Source organism: Grampus griseus, assembly GCF_964374135.1.
Source record: "Grampus griseus genome assembly, chromosome: 6".
Lineage (NCBI taxonomy): Eukaryota > Metazoa > Chordata > Mammalia > Artiodactyla > Delphinidae > Grampus > Grampus griseus.
This window is the reverse complement of record NC_139000.1, coordinates 51244831-51268856: the sequence shown is the minus strand read 5'-3', so window position 1 is coordinate 51268856 and position 24026 is coordinate 51244831. Positions and strand designations below refer to the sequence as shown.

The following is a 24026-nucleotide window of genomic DNA, read 5'->3' as shown; positions in this document are numbered from 1 at the left end:
TGTTGTATGAGGAAGACTATTTGCCTTTCCAGCGTTCGATAATTCCATAAATCCCTTCTAGGCTTAACATTTTGGTTTCATAATTCTATAAACCCGTGAGACCTATGAAACAACTTTCTCACCGGCTGCGGACTTAAGTTATTTAGCATAAAACTTTCATATTAAATCTACTGCTAATATGCAAAGATTCAAATGCACATTACTATCTAAAATAACATGAGATGCTACACTTTCTCAATGCACTGAATAGAGCTGTCAACCAGAAGGCTGGTCTAACCTATGAAAGAAGCCACACGTCTAAATGTCACCAATGCATGGGAGAGCAACACTTGTAAAGGATATCAGATTCACCATTGCCACGGATACATTTATCTGTCCTATGTTATGCTATTCGTGCTCCCTAAGGCAACCACCAACCTCTTTGCTTCTGAATCTCAAGCTGCGAGAAGATAAGTGCAGTTATTTCTAGGTTTAAAAATAGTGACTGCCTGCATTCCACATCAGAACATAATATGCAGTTTCATAACTGAAAGGAATGCTGACCTCGGTCCAGATAGGTTTCTCTTAAAAACAAAGGCTAACTTAAAAAATTCTGGGATTCTGCTCCCTAGATCACAAGTTCTGTAAGCAACAGAACAGGCAGAAAGGTGACGAATGACTGAAATTAGCCCACCTTTCCATGTGCAACTATATGCCTCGCAGATGCTCAGCTCCCAAGCAAAGTACAGGGTGGAGAAAGGAGATCTGAAATCAGGCCTGAGGGAAACGTTCACAGGGTGGTCTGGTGAGCAGGGCAGCGGGATATTCACTCTGCCCACACACACTAGGAATAGTCTGGGGGAAAAGCGTGCAGGCAACAACAGCTCAGGGGCAGGCTAGAGAGGCCTCATCTGTGGTGTCCACTCAGGCACTTTGTACAGACTGGGGACAGTGTCTGTAGGTCAGACTCACCATATCCTTGCTGGTCAAAGCTTTGGGGTCATTTATGTTATTTTTCAGTAAGTTGCATGCAGACAACATCTTTTCACTTAGTTCATATCTAAAAGGGGAAAAAATAAAAGAAAGAGAGCTCATGACTGGCCACAAAAGGAAAGGCATTTTTACCTGAAACTCTATAACCCTTTACAAGACCGGAGGCCCCAAGTCAACCCTGGCAGGTTGTGGTGCCGCTACTGCTTGCCTGGTGGAGTCTAGGCGTCCGAGGACTGACGTTACCACACAGAGCCAAGGCCTCTAGCCAGAGCTCGGATCTTTTCATGAGGGTAGCTTTCGGCTTCGCCACTCTGGCCTGTGTGACATTATGGAATAACACTTAGATATTTATTGCTCCTTTTGTTCAAATTCTTAAAAATATTTTTACTCTTGAGGGGTTGAAGAGGTCTGAATTACCACCTACCCATTATGCTGACCAGTGGACCACACATCTGAAATCACATTTGGTGACTCAGGAAGTGTTTGTTTAACCCACATGAAAATATAAACTTAAAAGTCAGATGCCATATGGTATATAAATTATACCTCAATAAAGCTGTTCAGAAAAAACCAACAGATGTCAAGTTATTGAGCCATTTGAAAATACTTGGAAATATAAACTAAAGACACTTACCTTGTGTTAACGCAGTTAAACATTCATTTGCCAAATTAAAGATAAGTTTTCTGAAATGTTCTAGTTACACTTCACATGGTGAAAAACCATATGGAAATTTCCAACTGTTCTACTCTCTCCTGTTTTATAAGCATCAATTCCATATTTGCTAAGTCTTTAAAATTGTCTACACTTTTGGGTACGTGTTTCAGCCAACCAGAGTGTTTATTTGATATTTCAGCTGCTGTTTACGACATTCCCAAACTCATTCTTGTGGTGTTCCCAATCACTCAATGAGCAACAAAATATGGGCATGTGACTGATTACATCATCTTTATGGTAAATGTGATCTTTGGTTGAGGCCAAAAACTGTTCCTCTCACACACAGTGATCCTGTAATAACAGTACTGACACCTGTATGAGGATAAATGGCTAATGATAAAATCTGAAACTTAAAAATGTGAAATGTGTTGGTTACAAAAAATTCTAATATATCTTTAAGTATAAGGTGGGTTGTTCAAACAATGGAAGCTTTAGTGGTGCTTAACAATTATGCGGATGGTGACTCCACATGTAATAGTAGATAGCAAATAGTTTAAGAAACAAAGGTGAACAGATATCAAGCCCTTCTCTCTGCTACTATAAGAGATCTAGCAGTTATCATTTTTGCACTTGTATTTATTAGCATCATGACAAGAGGTACACACCTCTGAGGCACAGGTAAAGTTCAGCCCTCCTTTGGCGAGTGGAAAGACCAAACTCATAGATTCAACTGCACAGTCTCCTCATCGGCCAATCCTACTGCCAAAGTACATCAAACATGGGAAGGGTGAGGGGAGGGGGGGAGTGTACCACACCTCTCTCTGATTTCCACCTTCTCAGGTTCACATTCTGGAACCTGCATTTCATCTTCCACCCTGCTGGACGTGAGACCTTCCACATTAACTGCGTGGTGGCCTTCTGCCATCCCCCGAGTGTCTTGGTCCTCCTCTTCGTCCTCCACTTCCTCAGGAGGATACTCGGGGACATCACACTCGTCATCTGACTCGGAAGAAGAGCTTTCATCTGAGCTGGAATCATCACTTGAAGTGGTTTCATACCTAGGTGGCAATTGGGAGTTCAGGAGATGCAAGGTGTGCCCATAAAGACCCAGTGACAGAAATGTTTATGAAGGGAAACCTGCTAACTGACTCCAGAAATTTCATCAGTGGTTTTAGACCCTGTACTTAGAAGTGCGGAGTAAGGTCTATTTAGAAGTCTGGTGGTTTTGAATGGGTTCTCACTTAACAAGGAATAACCTAGGTTGCCAAGTGGTATCACATACCACTTGCAGAAAAAAATATATGTATATATATATATAGCACCTCTGGCTTAATATAAATCAAAGGAAATTCATTTTATGGAAACCAGGTCTGTAGGTTTTCATCTTTGCTGTTCCTTTTCTTTCCCCCTTTCATTCTTCTTATTTTGTACCATTAATTTTCCCAGTGTCCAAGGTGAACATATTATGTAAGTTACCAATAGTTTCTCTGGTACACACTCTCCAAACTGTGGGCCATATTACCCAATAAAACGTTAAAGATCTGGAAAACAGACAGCACTGTTATATCTTTGTGGTACGCACTACTATAAATATTATCTCAACTAACTCTGCACTATTGCTTTCTTGTCAAGGCCATGAATGGATTAATAGATTAATTGCTTTGATTCAACTGTAGGAGGACAAACAGGCTTAACTATTGATCTGGGCCAATTAAAGGAGAAGGAATAAACAACTAAAACACGTTCTATTTAGAAAGCAAAGAACTGATGGCATGGCGAGGTTACTCTTCAGGTGAAAGGCCCTACTATTTTGTCTGTAAACATGGAGAGCTAAGCAAAACAACCCATTCTGAAGGAGTGGATGACTATCCCTGGACCATGGAGTGATGTTCTCAGTCTCTGGTTGTTGCTCAGTTCTGATACAGTTAAGTACACGCTGTCCAACAGGGAACCTGCTGCGTGTTGCTTTTGTTGAAGACCGTTTGTTTCAGATCAGAGGTGAGAAGATGTAAATTACTCAGCTTCATCACGTATCCTTTCAAGAGTGAAATATCCTTAAAGATAGCAAGAAGAGAGAAGAGAAGCCCAAATGCACCTTTCTGAGGAGGGAATCTTCCGTCACCCAGATGTGGTAGCATTCCAGACCAGGCACCTTTAAATATGACTTGAGTAGGCAGGAGGCAAAGGAAACAGACAGACCGCGTATAAACACTAGTACCACCATCTTTCCTTACCCTCCATTAATGCCAACAAACTGAAGATTCTTTTTCGCTCCATTTGAATCTTTGTTGGCATCTTTCTTCTTCATGATGGACTTCAGTGTACTTTCATTATTTGTACATACTGTGGAAAAGTGAATCATGGTGATCAAAATTAATACAACTCATACCCATACAAGTTAAGTGAACAGGTACGCTTTCTTCATGTACATTTATTTTTTTATTCATGTTAATACAGATCTTGGCATGTATACATGAGAAACTTGCCCAAAATCCACTGGAAAATTGTGTGCATGCAAAGAAAATACTTCAAAGTTCCATTAATAATGTTCTTTAAATGGGAAAAAAAAAAAACCATTCGTCCTTCCAGACATAACAAAAGCAGTGACAACTAGCATCTGTATCAGGCTTTACTGTTTACAAAGTGATGTCACGTCTCACTTGATCCTCAGAAACCATCCAGGCACTAAGATAGGGATTATTAGTGGGTTTTTTTTCAGTTGAGATAACCTGGAAAAAAATCTATACCTGCCAAACTATGAAAGAGTGAAATGCTGTTTAAAATATTTTGTAATTTGCAACATCAGATGAGTTTTCTTAAGGGGACTGCATGGCTTTCTTTGATAATCTTAAAGATAATCTAGGCCTACCTTCCTAACAACTGTGTAATCATTCTTCCAGGTCAATTTATAAGGCACACTGGCATTAGATTGGAATGCTGACAACTCTGGTCCTAGAACCCTGATGCCGAGAGGGGCCGTAAGTGAGGAAAGTTACCATAGAGGCCAGCGGCTATCTGGTCGTCTGTCAGGTTCACTGGAGACAGCGTGCTTTCCTGAGTGGGGAAGGTATCCTGGCTGCTGATGGGCTTCCCTTCTGTGGTCCCCACCTCTTGCTCATGCCGGGATGTCTGGGAGTTTAATGGCCCTCCTGATTGAAGACTTCCACACTTACAGGTGTATTCCAAATTACTGCCTGTCAGGAAGGAGAAGGTTGTAGAAGTGTGTGACGCTAGGACCAAATAAAATGGGCTAAATGGTATAAAAAAAAAATTCTTGCAACTCATCCTTTTCTCAAGTGCTTTTCTGGTGTTTTCTTTTTGCATAATTGGCATTAATAGCCAAGCCATCCAAAATCAAACCCCCAAGGCCTTCTTGACCGTGATCCCTTCCCTTTATGACCACATCTGGATCGGTCCAACTCCACAGTGCCACTCTTCTCTCTGTTCTGGTGCTACCACCTAACTTTGGCCTGGGCCACCAGTGTAGCATCCTGACTGTCCCCTTTCCTTCACATTTCCCCCTCTCCCGCACTGCTGCAGAGTAGAACTCCCACTCAGCTCAAATCCCATCCTAACTCCAGCTAAAACGGAACCTAAAAAGCTCCCCACCACTCAGGAGACGTAGTCCATACTATTTAGCCAGATTCTACACCATCTGCCACTCGGCACCAACTTACCTCTCCAAGGTTATTTCCCACTACACCTGTGGTCCTTTTTGGGGTGCGAACTGCACCCCAGTAAATGGAACTCCTCCCAGTGTAGAAAGTGGGGTTTCTTACTCTCCTAAGAGCACACCTGCCTTAGCTTATTTTCTTCTACCTGGTGATGTTCCTTCCCCACTCTCCCTCACATGGCCAACCTTTCCATCGCTTCCTCTTCCGAGCCTTCCCTCATCTCCCTACCAGAAATTAACTCTCCTTTCTCTGAACTCTCATGGCCCATCTTTCAGACTCTCTTATAAGATCTATAATACAATGTAGTAGTTGATTCGCGTGATTGTCTTAGACTCCCTTCTTGTCTGTAAATATTTTGAGGGTGCCACATGGTTCTAATCAACTTTGTTTCTCTCACCACATCTTCTAGGTTGCTTTCACATATGTTAGGTACTTAATATTTGTTTACTGGACTTCCCTGGTGGCACAGAGGTTAAGAATCCACCTGCCAGTGCAAGGGACACGGGTTCGATCCCTGGTCCGGGAAGATTCCACATGCTGCGGAGCAACTAAGACTGTGCACCACAACTACTGAGCCTGCGTTCTAGAGCCCGCGAGCCACAACTACTCAGCGTGCGTGCCGCAACTACTGAAGCCCACATGCCTAGAGGCCGTGCTCCTCAACAAGAGAAGCCACCGCAATGAGAAGCCCACACCGCAACAAAGAGTAGCCCCCGCTTGCCACAACTAGAGAAAGTTCGTGCTTGGCAACGAAGACCCAATGCAGCCAAAAACAAACAAATAAAAAATAAATAAATTTCTAAAAAAAAAAAAATTAAACTACATTTTAAAAATTATTTGTTTACTGGTGAAGCAGAAAAATTGGATTATTATTACGTAATTTATACACACGCACACACACACACACACACACACACAAGTATATCACAGAATTTTTAGTGTGGCTGACATTTCCTAATTCTGCAAATGGTACTTTGTCCACTCACAATGCTCCCTCCTCTAGCTCCGGAGGCACGGGGTGCTCCCTGGTGATTCCTTCACAAATCCACCTCCCTCCTCAGCACACACAGACAGTACTAACTGTAGTCCTCCAAATAATATTCAGTTGCCCCCACGACCTGATGTGTCCCCCTAACAGCAAATAAGAAATGTCTCAAGTTCCTTTGTCTTACTTGAAGTAAACAAAGCAGGGCATTTGTCTTCATTCCTCCTTTTCCAACTTCATTCATCATTACTTTGAAATGACTGCAGTAACCTCCAAAGAGTCTCAGTATGTTAATCCTCAAGTACCAGAATACTTCCTAGAGAAACACTCACTAACCACTTCTCCATTCAAGGACCAACAATGATTTTTAAAATGCAAATACATAAATAGTTTTTATTGTTGCTGAAACCTTAAACAGCCACAAAAGTAGACAACAGTATAATAAACCCCTCTGTCCCCAGCACTAGTTTCAATAATGATCAGCTATCTGGGCTCATCTACACCTCCTCCAACCACTCAAACTGGATTCCTCTGAAGCACAAGCTGAAGACCCTACCACTTTCATTCATAAATATTTTAGTATATATTCCTAACACAGTTCTCAAAAAGTAAGTATAAAGCTAAAACTATCAAATCTTAAAAAAGAGAATTTAAAATGATCACATATCTGGTCAGTATTCACATTTCTCCAATGATCTCTTAAAATTTTTTTTATAGAGTGCTTGAATCAGAACCTCAGTCCTATATTTCCACTGGCTGCTATGGTTTTTAAGTCTTTTAATCCATAGGTTCTCTTTCCTTCTAAACACAGCTTTAAAAAATATTTTTAAATTGAGGTATAATTTATATACAGTAAAATGCACAGAATTTCAGTGTAGAGTTTGATGAATTTTCGGAAATGTACATGCCTGTGTTAGCACCTCCCTAATTCAGAAATAGAACGTTTCTAACAACCCAGTAAATCCACACTTCCCACCTGCTGCCCTTTTCCAGATAATTTTCCCACTGGAGGCAAATACTCCTCCAGAACTTAGTTTTATAAACTAGGGCTTTTTAAAGCTTCTCCAATCAAGGTCCACCCTCTCAAGCAGGCATCTGAGGATCCTTCACAGTGAACATGGACAGCTGCTTCTTTCCTGGGGTAGTTTAACTGCTCAACAACTCCTACCCTCTACTCATTCAGAGTGGTCTGCTGACTTAATGACTCCCTCCTCTGTGCCCTTCCTTACTAGACTGTCCTACCAGCCTAGAATTTCAGCTTTCTTTACCAGCAGAATTCTACCCATACTCTTTTCAAGGCTTGGCACCATTTCTATTTCCTCTAGTCTTCCTCCTATGATACCATTCCACAAAGACCTCTCCCCCTTACTGTTCCGCAGCACTTACTGTCCAGACCAGAATATACCCTGCCCTCCGTTTCCTTGGTCTCACAAGTGTTCGCTCTGTGAGAATGGAAGTCCCCGAGTCCCTCCACGCTACATTCATACCTGGGGTCCTCTTCAGTGCTCTGAACAGTGCTGGACAATGGAAAGCCTTAAATAAATGCCTGTGTAATTCAATGGAAAGTCACAGGGATTCTGTTAAGTCTAACTAGCAAGGCAAAGAACAATGCTAAGCGTTAAACTAGTTCTCATTAGCTGGATCAGAGGAAATTTGTCGCCTTTATTGCCAGAAAATGTTTTTTAGATGGTGTTGAAACTCTGGCTCTCTTGAGTGACCCAGAAACAATTGTCTGAACTTGATAAAGACCCATTGTGGCTAGCGGGCACACATAAGATGACACACGCACCAGCCTAAGACTGACAAATGACTGCTGTGTTTCAGTAAAACACAGGAAGAGTGCAGCCAAGAAAGCCAAAAATAAAGTGGCCAACAAAATTCAATGGTCTCAACCCTGGCTGCCCTTTAGAGTCACCTGAGCTGGGGGCAAAGCTTTTAAAAATACAGATACAATGAAATATCTGCAGGTGGGCCCAAGTATTAGCAGTTTTTAAAAGCTCTGCAAACGATTCTAATGTACAGCTAGGATTGAGAACCAGTGAATTAAATTAACCAATCAAAAATTTGCTGAAAACAGTGTAAAACTTGACTGCCAAAAACAAGAGTTTAGACTTCCCTCCGGTTTCACTCCATCAACTTGGACCATGTGAATTATTAGGAATCATTGTTGGTTTAGTTAGCAGCCCTGGACCACTAATGGTAGAAGTCCACGAGCAACAGTAAATGCTATGCAAACAATAAGGGTAAGACAACAGGAATAATCACCAAACACCTTCCTAAGTCTGGTACTATGGCCTAGCTGCTCAAAATTCCCCCCAGGGCGCAAGTTTCCGAAGGCACCACTGGGGAGTTAGTGAACAGGGGAGTGGGCAACTGTGTGGTCTTCGGTCGTTAACTCAAACTTATAATGGCCATAAATGCCAATAAAGCATGAGCTTCATTTTATGACTTGACCAGATTAGTGATAACTAAAAGACAGCAAACGACAGAAATCTCAGTGTTCTGGAAAATAAAAGCATCCTCGAAGTATTAATTCTAATTCTAAAGTACGCTTAGCATTTAATACATGGATAACTATACTACTAGCTAAGGCAAACTGTAATGAAAAATAAGTAACTCAAAAGGAAAACTTTTTTTACGTTTTTGACTTTAGAAAAGTTAAAGCAAAGTACTTGATATTTTTTAAAAAATCAATGAAAACTAGAGATGGAGAAGTTTTTAAAGAGATCACCTTCTCCAGTTTCCTCTGTGATATTTATCCATCTGGAATGGGTATTAGCTGTTGGTATATAGAAATCTGTTTCTAAATCTGTTAGAAAACTGATATTTAAAAATATATTTAAATGGATCTTAAAAGTTGCCCTGCTCACATACTGCAATTCTTCTGGCACGCTGACTCATATTTTTATTTATAATGCCAAGTGCCTTCTAAAAGCACAATTATGAACAGTGCCGCCAACTAATTGACCATGTTATTGTGCCAAATTTTCATTTAAACATTCTGATTTGACTTTTAAAGAACATCTAGCTTACTTGTCAAAAAGGTAGGACTGAAATTTCTGAGTCATAATGGAGGCCGTTCAATCATTTAGGCATTTTCCCGAAGTGTAATTAAGAATTCAAAGAGGTCTAAAATAACACTTCTAGTTTTTCCATAAGGAAAAGGGCTTGAGCACAAATTCACCCTTTTCAGCCCACATGTTGGTTTGGGGAATAGACAATAGAGATTATTCATGAAGTATCACCTTCTTTATTTGGTACACATTACCTGTAAGGGGAAAGTATGTAGCTTTGATGGAGGAGAAAGGACAATCCCTTTCTGTTTGCAGGCTCATCGCTCAGAACTCTGCCTGAATACCAATGCGTGTGGCCACCAACATAAAGCCACTAAATGGTAAGAGCCGCAGTGTAATAATTTCTAGGGACACTTTAATATTTTCCTGAGAACATACCAGAGAGCTCTCATGAACGTATCTAAAAGTGGGTACTTAGAAATTAAAATGCTGAGTGGATTAAGAATCAGATTCTCCCTCACCACAACGCCACCCACATTTAATTACACACCAACCCAAGACCTGACCCAGAAAACCTACGCTGACAGGCTGCATTAACTGTTGGGTTAAACAAGATGTGCTCTGTGTTCTTCCAGATGCAGCTAACGTCGTCGTCCTCTCCACACTAAACTCATCTCTTCCCTAAACCTCAGAGAGCTTAACTGCAGCTGAATTCTTCAAGCACTTTTATTTTCACATTATTTGGTGGCTAACATATACCCCCCATAGGTTATCATTCATATTTCTGGTATATGTGTCTTGGCTTCCCAAATGGATTGCAAGTTCCAGGCTCTGACCACTTTCTCTCTCTCTCTCTGCTTTAGTACCACACTTTGCATATAGTTGACACTGAATGCATAGCTATCAATTGACCTGAATAGAGATGGGAACAGAGCAGACTTTAAACATCTTTACTGAGATACAAACGCCTCGTTGATTGGAGGAAGAACAAACAGTTGTAACCATCACCCAATACCAACAATTCTTTCATCGTTTATGACTGGACATCCAGGAACTTAAAGCCATTTCTGTTCTTAAAGAACACCAATCTCCATGCGTTAGCCAGAAATGAACAATATACTTTACAGATTCATTCAGAGTAGAAGTGTCAAAGTAAACATGCATCTTTTTCCAGAGTGCATACATTTCACTAATAGCCATTTAAAACGATAAGGCATCAGTTTAAAAGAAGAAGATTTTCAAACAAGTGTCAACTGAAGGGCTCACAAAGGTGGTAGATTTTAAATCTTTGTAAAAGATTTTCCTCAGGGCTGAAGTGCTTTTAACCAAGGTCTGTAACAGATGTCCTAGATCTGTAATTTCAGTCTCTGAGGGTCAACTATCCCTTCTGAGAATCTGATAAAAATCATGCATTTTCGGGGCTTCCCTGGTGGCGCAGTGGTTGAGGGTCCGCCTGCAGATGCAGGGGACGCGGGTTCGTGCCCCAGTCCGGGAGGATCCCACATGCCGCGGAGCGGCTGGGCCCGTGAGCCGTGGCCGCTGAGCCTGCGCGTCTGGAGCCTGTGCTCCGCAGCGGGAGAGGCCATGACAGTGAGAGGCCCGCAAACCGCAAAAAAAAAAAAAGTTTAAAATAAAAAATCATACACTTTCTTCACAAAAATTCCAAACACAAAACTATTTATGAAGCTATGGAGCCCAGATTAATAAGACTCCTTTTAAGGCTGTTTATTCCAACAGTATTTCCCTGAAATAGGGCCCAAGTGTGCCTATTGAGTGGCTGGTGGTAGCAGTGGGTTGCAGCAGAAAACTCATGAATTTGGGGGGGAAAAGTTCTTCAGATGAATCTGATGGGCAGCCTGGTGAAGAGCTACTTTTACAGAATAATTCTGCTGAAAGGGCCCAAGCAAGAAAAATCTAATCCTACCCTCTCGTGACACAGGAGGACACGGCAGCCCAAACGCCCCTAAAGTGTTATTGCAAGTTCTTGGGCAGCCAGAACCAGATGTCAGCCCTCTGACCTCCTGGTCAATGGACTTTCACATCATGCTACCACACACCGCAGGGTTCCAGAAACATTTGGTTTGCATTATTCAATGCTTGTAGCATTTACTAAAAGAAAATTGTGATTTTAAAGAAAGGTACTGGGACAAGTAAATGGTATATGATTTGAAGTAAGAAAACTAACTAGAAATGGTATTTTGTAATGACTTAATTTTCCCTGCTTTTGCTTTGGCTCAGATCTTTGTCTACAAAATTGCTTTCACAGTTATGGGAATGACTTCAAGTTCATACATTTTTTTAGCAAGCCCAAGATAACTAAGAGTGCAAATATGGAAGCTGATTTAAAAAGCAGTTCTTTTATTCCAGTATGAGAGATGAATTTTCTATAAATCATGTGACAGGCAGTTAAGTTCCACTGTTTTAGATAGTTCTGTTTGTTATTTGCTCAGAGACAGTTACATATTTTTCAAGTATTTGTAACTGCAAGTCATTTGTCTAGAATTTTCTCTCTCCTCCTCCTCTCTCCAGAGGGAAAAAGGAAAAGGAAAAAAAAAAGTAACCCACTCCTCAAACCAAAACAACCCAACTGATTTACAGAAAGAATAAACATTTTTTTCCCTGAGGTTTCTGAGAAACTTATTTCCTCTTAACCTTTTAATTCCATGAAAGAAAATATTAAATACATGAAACTCATACTACTAGTAATTAAAAGTACTTTACAGATCATCTTTGATTACCACCAAATTCCAGCTGCATCAAAACTGTGACATTGTCTCTTAAATCCTGAAAAAATGTTTGTGATGTTTCACGTGAAAAATGACATAGAATATGTACGATTCAAATGCTGTCAAAACAGAATGTGTCTAAAATACAGACCTGCACACTTGTACACACCAAACACACAAGGGGTTACCCCATGAGAGCATGTGGGAGGCTCTCAGTATTTTATGCTCTTCTGAACTGTTAATGTGTTATGAGCACATACTCTAGTTATAACTTCAAGAAATTGAATAGGAGTGTTAGGCATTATTATTTTGCTGATAAAAATAATGCTCTTTTGCATACTAAAAAGCAATACCCTCAAATCTTCAACCCTAGGAAAACTGAAGAGAATTCTCTGGGTTTGGTACCAATATACACCTAATTTAATTTTAGGCTTCATTTTGAGCTTTGACATAGATTCTGAAAGAATCTGAATTGAAAATTTATTCTACTCATTTTGTGTTTTCCCATTGTTATTGATATATTTCCTTAGCTTGATAAAATTGTTAGCTGGGGAGGTGTAACCATTGGGGGGTGGGGGAAGGCGATGGCCAGCCAGAATTACGAAGGCAATAATTTGCATTAAACACAAAAGACTATTTGTAGCGCATTTGTTTGGCAGTTTGTTCTAGATCTACATTTCCATTTCTGGAAGTACAGAAAACAGTTAACAATGAGAGCCAGCATTTATCCTCTGTGGTGCAGACTATCCCAAATGCTTTACTCACACTGACACACTAAATCTTCATTTCAACCCTGTAGGGGAACAAAGACAACCTGTCCTAGTGCCGAGAAGGAACTCGAACCCAGAATACCTGGCTTTGGAGCCCAAACTTAAATTCTTTAAACTAAAGTACTAGGTTCACATAAGTGATCATTTATATGCTCTTTTTGGCGATGTCAAACTCAAACTTCTTATCATTTGATTTGGGGAAGAAAGTTTGAGATGACTACCTTTCTATACTCCATTTTCCTTTTGGTACAGAAAGGTATTCTAGTGTATCTGTGGGGAGGAAGGTGATCTCTGCATCTTACTCTTCCGCCATCTTCCCCAAGGTCAAGAAATGTATTCTAGACTGTATGTGAGCAATATTCTGTAGTGTTCGGTGTGAACAATAAGCTGGAGTACATTTGACACACCTTCACTCTTCACAGCCTGCAGACGTTGAGATCTCTACTACACTGAACTGCTTTCATTTCCAGCCCATACAACACACACGAGATAACAAAAATGTAATTCTCTGGATTGAGCTCCTAACCTAATTCCTTCATTAGAACTTTAAAGCAAAATACAAATGTGATGGGAATTACAGAAATAATTTAAAGTTGTTCTTGCATGCTCTGAGAGGGAGCTGCCACTATGATCAAGTAAGTTCTATGAAGAATATTTATACTTTTGTTCACAAATGTTGTAGGTCTCCTGCATTTTAGCTGATTAATCAGGTGTTCATGTGTAGGGTCAGATCGAAATAGTGATGTCTGGAATGTCAGTGTGACTGGAAATAGACCAAAAAACACTGTAACACAGCCAGACAAAACCTCCTCCCTGGGTCTTGATGCTCTGGGTGCCAGGCAGATTACCCCAACGATTCACCTGAATATTTCTGGCAGGAATGTGAAATAGAAACCCCAGTTTCGGGAGGAGGGAGGAAGGCTGGCAGGAAAATGCTCTTACAACGGATGATGCACTGTACCATGTGTGTCTGGAGGTATTTAAGAGTTTCATTTTGACTTCAACATCTGACATCATGATTTTTAAAAAGAAGTAGAAACAGACATATTATTAGTTACTTAAGACCTTGCTTCGGTTCAAACATCATTTTAATCTCTTGACTCTAAAATGACTCCCTGTAAATTTATTAGACTCCTTTAACTCCAAAAGGCAAAAATATGTCATACATCAGCTGTCACTATCATGTTCAGTTTTCTTCCACAATAAGCTATCTGGTCCACAGCACAGCTACTAAAAACTAATTCAGGTTTGGAGGTGAAACCTCAGAAGATATAAAAATAATCTATTTCAGTCTATTTTAACCATTGCTCTTTTGGTTATAGAGGGAAACAAAGAATTTGAACTTTTTGTTTATTAAGTTACATTTAAGTCTCTACTGCACGTTTCCACATAAAATTAAATTTAATGCACACTACACCAATCATTTGAAGCACTTTAATTCATTTTTTGTGTAGCACCGGGCCAGAGTAGAGTGTGTTTCTTTAGTACTTCCCAAACCTCAGCTACACTTTGGCACATCAACAAAAGAAACCACACTGGACGTGCTAGCAGCACCCCCCCCCCCCAGGATGACAAAGGCCACCCTGTGCTCACTGGGGGTCAGTGATGAAAACACTGACAACCATACAGGATGGATGCCCTTTGACTGCCCATTTCACAAGGAAGTATAAAGAAGGATGACTTTCCTTCCCCAGGTCATGCTGCTTTGTGACAGCTCGAGAGCCAGGAATGGAACCCAGTGGTAGGATGATAATATGTACAATTAGAACCACATGCAGCTGACAACAGGGGAACTTATTTTAGTGAGGCTCACAGGGAAATAGCATGTCACCAAATCTTCCAGGGTAATTTCTCCATTATTAGCTTCAATTTAAAGAAGAGCCAGGGCCTTCCCTGGTGGCGCGGTAGTTAAGAATCCACCTGCCAATGCAGGGGACACGGATTCGAGCTGTGGTCCGGGAAGACCCCACATGCCGCGAAGCAACTAGGCCCATGCGCCACAACTACTGAGCCTGCGCTCTAGAACCTGTGAGACACAACTACTGAAGCCCACGTGCCACAACTACCGAAGCCCGCACACCTAGAGCCCATGCTGTGCAACAAGAGAAGCCACCGCAACGAGAAGCCCACGCACTGCAACGAAGAGCAGCCCCCGCTCACCGCAACTAGAGAGCGCCCACGCACAGCAAAGAAGACCCAATGCACCCAAAAATAAATAAATAAATTTATTAAAAGAAAAAAGAAAAGCCGGGGTGAGCAGGAATCCCAATGAATAAGGGAAAGTATGAGAAAGACAAAAATGTAAGCACCTAACAAAATGAACAGTGGGAAAGGCCTCCCTTGTCTCAGGGTTCTGGCTCAGGGGCTCCTTGTCAGAGAGGCCTTCCTGGACCACGCCATCTCCAACTGCCCTCACCTCTCCGCCACCACTCACTGTTCCTCTAAGTGCAGTTCCTTCCTTCATAGCACGTACCACCTCCTGACATGTTTAGGTATATTGTTTATTGCCTGTGCCCCCAACTGGAAATGTAAGCACCATGAAAACAAGAGCCTATACCTATGTTTGAAACAAAGCAGGTATGTAATCATTATTTGTTGAACTGATACATGAATTAATGGAATCTCTGTCCCCTCATAAAAAGTTTTAATTAAAAACACTTCATACCAGTATTTTTTCATTGATCATACACTGGTAATTGCGGATACAAACAGGGCAGGACTTTTTTTCAGGCCATCCTGTATAAAATGAGCAAGTACATAACGGAAAGACATCTAGCAAACCAGCAGCCCCCCAAGACAGCCCCTAAGCCAGCCAACACTAGTATGCTTTTCTTCTTCTAGCCTTAATGAAACCATCAGATAATGAGAATCAGCAGAGCTGTTTATGGATTTAGATTCTTGGTTTTCATTCTACCCATTACCATTCTGAAGCTTTCTCCATGATTCCAAAAAATAGCTCCGCCAGGCAAAAAAAAAAAAAATCCCTACCTCCTGGATTTCCACTGTCCCCCATCCTCTCTCACTCCCAGAACCCTCAGGAGCACCACCTACCTGTGACCTTACCCAGGCTGGTTTTCAGGAAGTCAGGCCTCAGCTCTTCAGCACTTGCAGACTTCACGACAGAGTTGATTGACGATAAGGCGTTGATGAGCTGGGAGTTGAGGGAGCCAATCTGTGAGTGAGGTTCCCCAAAAGCTTCTGCCAGTTCACTGTAGTTCTCAGCCAGCAGCGCCTGCTGCTCTGCCAGCAGCTTCTGGACACGCTCAATGTAGTGATCCAAGCCTGTCACCATTCTGGACGGAGCCTGGGGCTGGGGGCTCTCCACGAACTCTCCTACGGGCTCGTCCCCAACCCCTACACTCCTCCGGCTGCCGTTCGGCCCCACTGTCAACTGTGGAGGGCCACAAGCTATGGTCCTCATTTTCAGACCAACCAGACAGTTGTCGTTAATACTGATGTGCCCCACGCCTGACTCTTTGGTCTTCACAGAGGATGGCCTGTCGAACCCAGAGGCGCCGGAGAGCACCGTTCCAACTCCGACGGACCGCATCTTAGCGGAGCTGACGTCCTTGACGCGGCCTTCTCCGACCGCCACAGTCCGCATCTCCACAGTCCGGGTGCTGGTGTGCTTGTCCATGGTGCTGAGGGAAGTGTTGGTGCAGGACTCTGTGAGGGTAGCTGTCTCGGTGTTGGTGAACTGGGACACCTGTTCTAGAACCGTGCTGCTGTGCTGGCTCGTGGTTCGAGGCACTGCCATGACAGCAGCTTCCACCTGGCTGACGGCCTCCGTGTTCACACTCCGGGAGATGCACTCCCTTGGGGAGCAGACGATCACATCGACAGAGCAATCTCCGCAGCCGATGGAGCGGACTTCTTTGAGATTCAGGTTGGTCTTGAGGAGTGTCAGGTCGCTCACAGACTCCTCCGTGTTGCTGCCTGTTTCACAGACGCTGATGTCCACACCCACGCTCTTGTCACACGTCCCCACAGACCGCCCAGTACATCGGTCGTGCATTTCCACCCTTTCCTTAACAATCCACCAATTCATGGGCAGCTCAGGCCCCACCATTTTATTCTCACGATCGGGCTGGCAGGAGATGCCTACGCTATTTGTCTGCACACAGGTCCCGACACAGGTGTCAACCACGTCCACGTGACTGCCAGCTATTTGGTCTCTTGTGGGTATCACTGCCTCCACCACCTTGCTGAAAACAAGCGGCTGGGCCATCATAGCTTTGTCAACTTTTTTTCTCGAGCCAGCAGCTTGCAGCTCTTGCTTGAGTTTAGTCATCTCCCGGTCATGGGTGGTTTCTTTAAGCTGTACTTCCAGGCGATAGATCTTTTCCTTTAAGGCTTCTATGGTCTGCTGTTGCAGCTCAATTTCTTTGTCAGCTTCGGTAGTCACTCCAAGCATGGCTTCTGTCACACTGACCCCAGAATTCCTCGTCGCGGTGACCGTGCCTACAGCAACATCCTTACAGGACCTGGCGCCCCTGTGGTGCACGACAATGCTGTCCATGTTCTCATCAGCACCCACAGCCACAGACTGGCACTCTCGACGCCGACACTGCCCGTTCTCCCTGAGCTCTGAGGAGGCCTCACAGCTGCTGTCCTGGATCTTCTGCTCCAGGGCCTGCATGTTTGCTGTGAGCTGCCGGAATTCCTTTATCCTCTGGGTGCTCTGCTCCGCCCCCTCCATTTCTCCCTCCTCATAGTCAATGTATAATTCCCCGCCACTTCTCTGGGTCCTGGAGAGGTGTTCCAGCTGGGATGCATTCCCAGCACTGTAGGACCTCTTTCTCACACCACAGACATCGTTCTGGGATGCAGCTCTGTGGTCTTTCAACTGTGAAGCCAACTGCCTTTTCTCCTCTTGCAAGACAGAGATCTTCACCTGGAGCACAGGGATGGTTCGCACTTGCTCTTCTAGCTCTTTCAGGCGTTTCAGGGCAATGGCCATCTGCTCACGGATGTGCTGCAGGTGCATGGGGCTCACGTTGGTCACTGGAGTGGAGATCCCTGAGCTCAGAGGGCTGTGGCGGATGGAACTCCCCATGGAAGAGGTGGTGGCAGCAGCTGGGGCATAGCCACCATAATCCCCGTTGCCTTGGTATCCATTCTGATGCTGCTGCATGGCGTGATTGTGGTTTCCAGAACCCATAAATGAGGAGAGGGAGCTCGTGGAGCCCACGCCTCCAAAACTGGCCAGCCTGGGCCTTCGGAACTCACCAGGTGCCACCTGCATGGTGACTCTCTCCTGTTCGAGTCTTCTCCGGGTCTCCATCAGTGTCTTGGTGACATGAAGGTTGTGCTTTGGGAGTTGCGGGGATGGTGGTGGCAGCTGTCGGCTTTCTGGGATGGTAAGAAAAGTGGGTGAGGTCTCCAGAGGGGCAGGTGGCCTTGGGACTGGAGCTGATGTAACTTCACTTTGGGCTAACTGCTTGTTGCCATCACTGCTGGAGGATGAGAGGGACTCGGTGGAAGTCCACACACCTTGATGGCCAGGTGCGGCCCTGGTTTCTGGGCGTGGCACAGATGGCTTCCGCCTCTTCTGGATGTTCACTTTCTTGATGGTGTTTCCTTTCTGTATGTCATCTACGTATTTGAGGAAATCTAAGTCTAGTTGATAACCATAGGGGGTCTCCACAAAATAAGGACTTTTTTGTCCCCTGTCATGATCTCCATTCAGAACATCATCTGCTTTTCCTAAGAGAGAAAGAAGAGAATACTATAACGCCATGTAATACTCATAATGGTAAAAACTAACATGTGTCGTATATTGCAGTGTGGTAAACTAGTACGATTTAAGAGTTGACAAATCTATGCTCTAACCCTGAATCTACAGCTTATCAGCTGGGTGAGAGAGTTAACAAACTTCTCAGAACTTCAGTTTCCCCCTGAGTAAAAATGCAAACAAGTATTTAAATCATAAGGTTGTTAAAAGAATGTAATGAGAAAATGATTTTTAAGAGCCAGGCACACAGTAAGTCCTTACTAAATACTTGATTTTCTAAAAAAGAATGCATTAAAAAGACTGGAAAGCATTTTCAAGTTGATCATTTCTTTTGCCGTCCACAGTCCCTTTGAAGTATAGACAGCAGTCGTTATGACGCCTACTTTATAAAGTGTACTCTGAGGCACGAAAAAGTGAGAAGTCTTAAAGTAACAGATCAAGTCAGTTCAGATCCAGGAAGCCTGGACCTGAGTTCTCCCACCTACTGCTCTTTTGCAGACCATACAGCCTTTCTAACTGGTGGCCAGCGTACCCCGGTGGCTGACCACCCCCACAAGGTCCCAATTTGCCTTGACACCTTCCTTGCAGAGAAAGCGGGGACACAGGGGACACTGAGTGATTAACTCCAGCAGCATGGGGGCAAGAACAGTTGGAGGACAGACTTGACTTCACCTATGTTGTGTGTCTTCCCATTTAAAAACAAAACCAAACCCCAAACGTGTTTTCCTCTTTGACTTCTTTTGGACAAAACATTCACTATTCCAAGAATACCTTGTTTTGCATTTGTGATGGATCCAAACAGATGCAAAGGAGAATGAAAATAAGGGCAAAACTATACTCCAAACACTGGATCGTGGGGCATTTGATAAATGCTACTTCTGGCTAAACCATTTAGAAAAGGAAACAGGAATCTTTCAAGGCACAGACCTTGCTGCTGACCTGAGCTATGCATTTCAAACTGAAAACCAAGGCCATTTTTGTTTAAATTGCAGGATTAAGTAATGTGTTTTCCTAGAGTCATAATACCACGATCTGCATTTGAGAGTTATGGGAAGGATCCCAAAGTGATGAGTAAAAATGCAAGCCATCTGTACCCCTGCCCCTCTCCTTGGGTGTAAAAGTCCACCTAACTGCTGTCAAGGTCCAGGTACTTCCAGCAATTTGGAGACTGCTGGCCTGTCCTTCCCACCCTTGACAGTGCTGAATGTGACACCCGACAGTGTGAGAGCTCTGAGTAAACCTTTTACCTCCACTCCCCCGCTTCCCTCTGAAACGCTGGAAAGAAAAGTACAGAAAAGAAAAATGCCAAGCAGAGGAATAAAAAGGTTATGTTCTCTTCGTGTCCTCATTTAAAACAACATTAAATTGTTCTGGCTGTTAGAATCTGGCCATTAGATTTCAGTTTTAAACCACGTGGAAAAAGGATTCTATTTGAAAGAGGTGTTCAACACCAATCATTTTCTAGCCTAAGGAAGGGTAAGCTGATGGGGAGCTCTGCGCCCGGAAACTTGTGCTCAGGCTAACAGAACGTGTCTTCTTTCCTTTTTAACTCCACAAAGGACAACATGCTCACTCAAAGTATGCAGCCAGACCTGTTTCCAGTGCTGTCTGAAATTCCACCAGCAAAGAAAAACGGCAGGCTTGGGTGTCAGACAGATCTCACGGCACGCGTTGATTCTAAGCTGGGCCGGCCTAGACCCTCCCGGCCAGGTGCCCGTTGCCGCCCGCCCCGCTCCCGGGCCGGCGGGGACTGCGCCCCGGGGGAGGCCCTGTCGCCCGCCCGCTGGCCGCACACCTACCGGGCGCCCGCTGCGCTCCCGCCGGCCCGCCGCCCGCACTCCAGCTCGGGGGCCCAGGCTCTCCACCCCGTCAGCGCAGGAGGGTGGACACTGGGGGAACTCGGCCGGCGGGCCGGGCGCACACGCCATAGGCCGAGTCCTCACCAATGAGGTCGCAGCGGCTCGCCGACCCCACCCCCGGGCGCCCTCAGCTACTCGGCGGCCCCCGCTTTCTGAATGCAAACAGGAAGCCCGGAGCTTTTGAAAACGTGTGTTCTTCTGGCCAGTTTTGCCAGGAGTCAAAAGAAAGCCAGCAGTTTCAATGTCTCCACAGAGAGGCTCTGTCTTTGCCGCACAGGTCCCTTCTTCATGAAAGAGTGTGTGTTCTGGTGTGGAAACCGGCGGCCTCGGCCCTGGGCCACCTGAGGAAGCCGGAGGCACAATGGGCCCCACTGTTCTCTGTGGGTTCCGAGAGCACCCGCCGCGGCATGGGTTCCAGAGCGGGCGGGCGGAAAGCTTCCCAGCGCTCGGCTCAGGACAGGGATCAAGGAGTTATCCTTTAACAGTCATCTCCACTGTGCCTTTGCCACGAGTGAAGGTTTCTTAGAAAATAAAATAAATAAAATAAAATAACTTTTTAAAAGCCACTTTGCTTGTTAAAAAAAATCACTATGCTGTACACCTATGTATAATATTGTACACTACTACAATATTGTAAAGCAATTATACTACAAAAAAAAAGAACGCGATGAGGAATACAAAAAGAGAATGTTATGTACGGACCATCTAAAGTAAAAAAAGTCACTCATATCTCACCATCTAGTGGCAATTGTTAGTATTTTGGTATAGCGCTTAGGTTTTTCTGTGTATGTCTTTTTAACATCGTTAATGTTCCCACTTAGGCATTTTCATTAGGAAAGGTTAATTTTCATTGATTTCCCCTCAAAAACTTTTTTTTTTAAATGCACTAACATCAGGATTTTAAAAAAAAAAGCACATCCCATTTTTCAGCGAAATTCAACTGGCCCATCTTTAGTTATTTCTGAAGTTCACAAAAGGCACAGGTCATGCTGAATTATCTCTAAATGAACTTCAGACTTCTATATCTGGGAATCAGGAGAGGTTAGAATTTAACCATGTTAAGCTTGATCAGACTGTTCTAAGGACTTGTAATCCAAATTTCATTCTCCAGCAACTAAAAAGCATGATATATTCTCAAGGTGTCATTTTTCCAAACAGTTGTCCACGGTACAAATTATTCTACCATTAAATAAAGACACCTAGTGTCATGATTATTTTATCTTCTGCTTTCTAGTGTACCTTTACATACATTAACACAAATACAGCACTTATATGCCCTGATTGATTTACCAACTTTTTCATATGTTTGTCTTGTCTCTCAGTACTAGACTGTAAGTATCTTGAGAGCAACAAATTTAATTTTTAAAAGTTCTTTCTTTGCTCTCCCTTCCAACCACACACATGAATTAACAAGATGCTGGGGACTAAGATGTTTTATAATGTTTACTGAAGGAATAAATGCATACACAGTATAGCAGAGAACCTTTAGAAAGATTTAGAAAAACATCTAAATACTCTGTACTCTGAAGTTGCTTGTTCTATATTAGTGTTAAGGACATTTCTTGCATGATGCTGTTTCAGTGATTATCTTTAGGTTGTGGAATCATGGTGATTTTAACGTTCTTACAAATTTTTATAACACATAGGCATTTATCTTCTAAAAAAATATGATTACAAGAAGTCACTGTTTTGAAGCAAGAGGAATGTATTTAAATAAACTCCAAGAAAGCTCATTTGACAGAGGGATGTATGGGGCAACCATAGCAAAGATAACTAGATGTTCCTCAGTATGTGTTACCTCGTTCTTCTACACTAATAGGACTCTCTTTGTTCAGTTGGTCAAATATAAACACTATATTTCCCTAGCCTCCTTTGCTGTTAGTATGGCCATAAGCAGATATGTCATGTAGCAACTCCCAAAAGCCTCCCCTAAAAGACACAGGAATTGTTCTTTGACAGCCTTTCTCTTTGTTCCTTCCTCCATCCTGCAGCCTGGAATGCAGAGGTGATGACTGGAACAACAGCACTGCTATCTTGGACTACGAGATCATACTTATGGATGGAGGAACAAGGTGCTAGAAGGAATCTGGGTCTCTAAGAGCTTTGTGGATCAGAGCACTACACTACTCCTGGAAAGCCTACCTCTACACATTTATGTGAAAGATAAACTTTTATTTTGTTTAGCTATTGTTTGTTTGGGGTCTCTGTTACTTAGAGCTAAACTGAACTCTAATGGATACAGTACTCTCTCCTCAGTGTCTTCTCCCTCTCACAAAAAAAAAAAAAAATTAAGACCAGATCTTGAAAAGAAAAATGTTTAATGATAAACTGGGGGAGATGTTACATTATAACATTTTCATCACAAAAAATTTGATAAATTCAAGAATAATTAAGGATGTGTAAAAACAACAGTTAAAAACAAAAATCTCTGAATGGGTTATAAAGGAGACTCTTAACTTCCTAAAAAGCCTTTTTGGACTAACAGAGCTGTGCCTGCTTATACAAAGCCAAAACCCACTGGCTGTTATCTGCAACTGGAATCCGGAAAGTAACAGCTTCTAACGAAATAGTCTGGAATCAGAGAGCTGTCCCTGGTGTTTACAAGAATTTTCTGAATGTCTGGAAATCCAGTGGTAGAAACTGCTCCTGGCACCACCTCTACCTTCATTATATAGCATTTATTGAAAGCTTAATTGGGTACAGAAAATGGTCCTATTCAATGGAAAGAGTAGGAGGAAGGATTTATAAGACATAAAATGAGGTACAGTCTAGCTGTGAGATAAATGCCAAACACCCTAAACATAACACTAAGTTAGGTCAGTTACAAAGGTATATTATCAACAAGCACAATCTGATGATATATGAATAAATGATCAAAACAGAATGGAGTTAACCAGGAGATGAGTTCTGAAGACAAGGTTAAGTGATGACAGAGTAAAATGGAAAGACAGGTAGGTAGTGGAGAAGAGCCAGGCAGCTCAAGGAAAGATGAGGCTAGAAGAGAGGGGGGTGATCAAGTACAGAAGAGGGCACCACACTGGGTCCCGGAGCAGGGGAATCTCATCCATTTAGTCACTGATAGACTGCATACCGGGCCCTGTGCTAGGGGGCTAAAAGGCTCAACAAGGATGGTCTTCATAGCTGTGTGTGGATTAAACTGAGATAGGGAAAGAGATTAAATTCAAGGGGACCAGTTAAAATGTTATAGTACCCAAGCGTGACGTGAGGACCAAATAAAAAAATGATTCATATATTTAACTTATATTTATAATCAATATTGATTAAAGAAAAACAATTTTGGTAACACCTCTCTCTCTTATTACTATTTTCCAGGTACTATTATTGTAGGAGCTGGGGACACAGTATGAACAAAGGAGATAAGGCCCTTGTTCTCACAAGGCTCACAGTCTAGTGGGAGGGGGGTAGGTAGTGCATAGAAAAATAAATAAATAAAAGGCAAGGCAGAAGTGAAGCGAAGAGGCGGAACCACCAGAATTTATATCTGTGTGCCAGGCTAAGTGGATAGGCTTCTAACAGTGGTCCACCTGGCTTCTCAGGTTGCCATCATCTCTGGGTCGACCAACTTCCTAGACACCAAGGGTCAGAGTCCCTCTTCCCTCTTCTCTCCCCCAACCCA

General features: G+C 43.0%; 1 protein-coding gene across 5 annotated transcripts in view; it reads right to left on the bottom strand.

Annotated features, from left to right (window-relative positions):
- Positions 1-24026, bottom strand: part of KANK1 (KN motif and ankyrin repeat domains 1) — a 191831-nt gene that overhangs the window by 9582 nt on the left and 158223 nt on the right. For 3 of the 5 annotated variants that reach the window (XM_082656043.1, XM_082656040.1, XM_082656041.1), the window contains 5 exons: positions 15848-18502; positions 4624-4821; positions 3862-3970; positions 2443-2685; positions 952-1039 (listed from right to left, as the gene is read on the bottom strand). In XM_082656043.1, the coding sequence (XP_082512169.1) occupies positions 952-1039; positions 2443-2685; positions 3862-3970; positions 4624-4821; positions 15848-18502 (3293 nt within the window). The remainder of the gene's footprint in view (positions 1-951; positions 1040-2442; positions 2686-3861; positions 3971-4623; positions 4822-15847; positions 18503-24026) is intronic. The other 2 variants (XM_082656042.1, XM_082656044.1) reach the window with 2 other exon arrangements.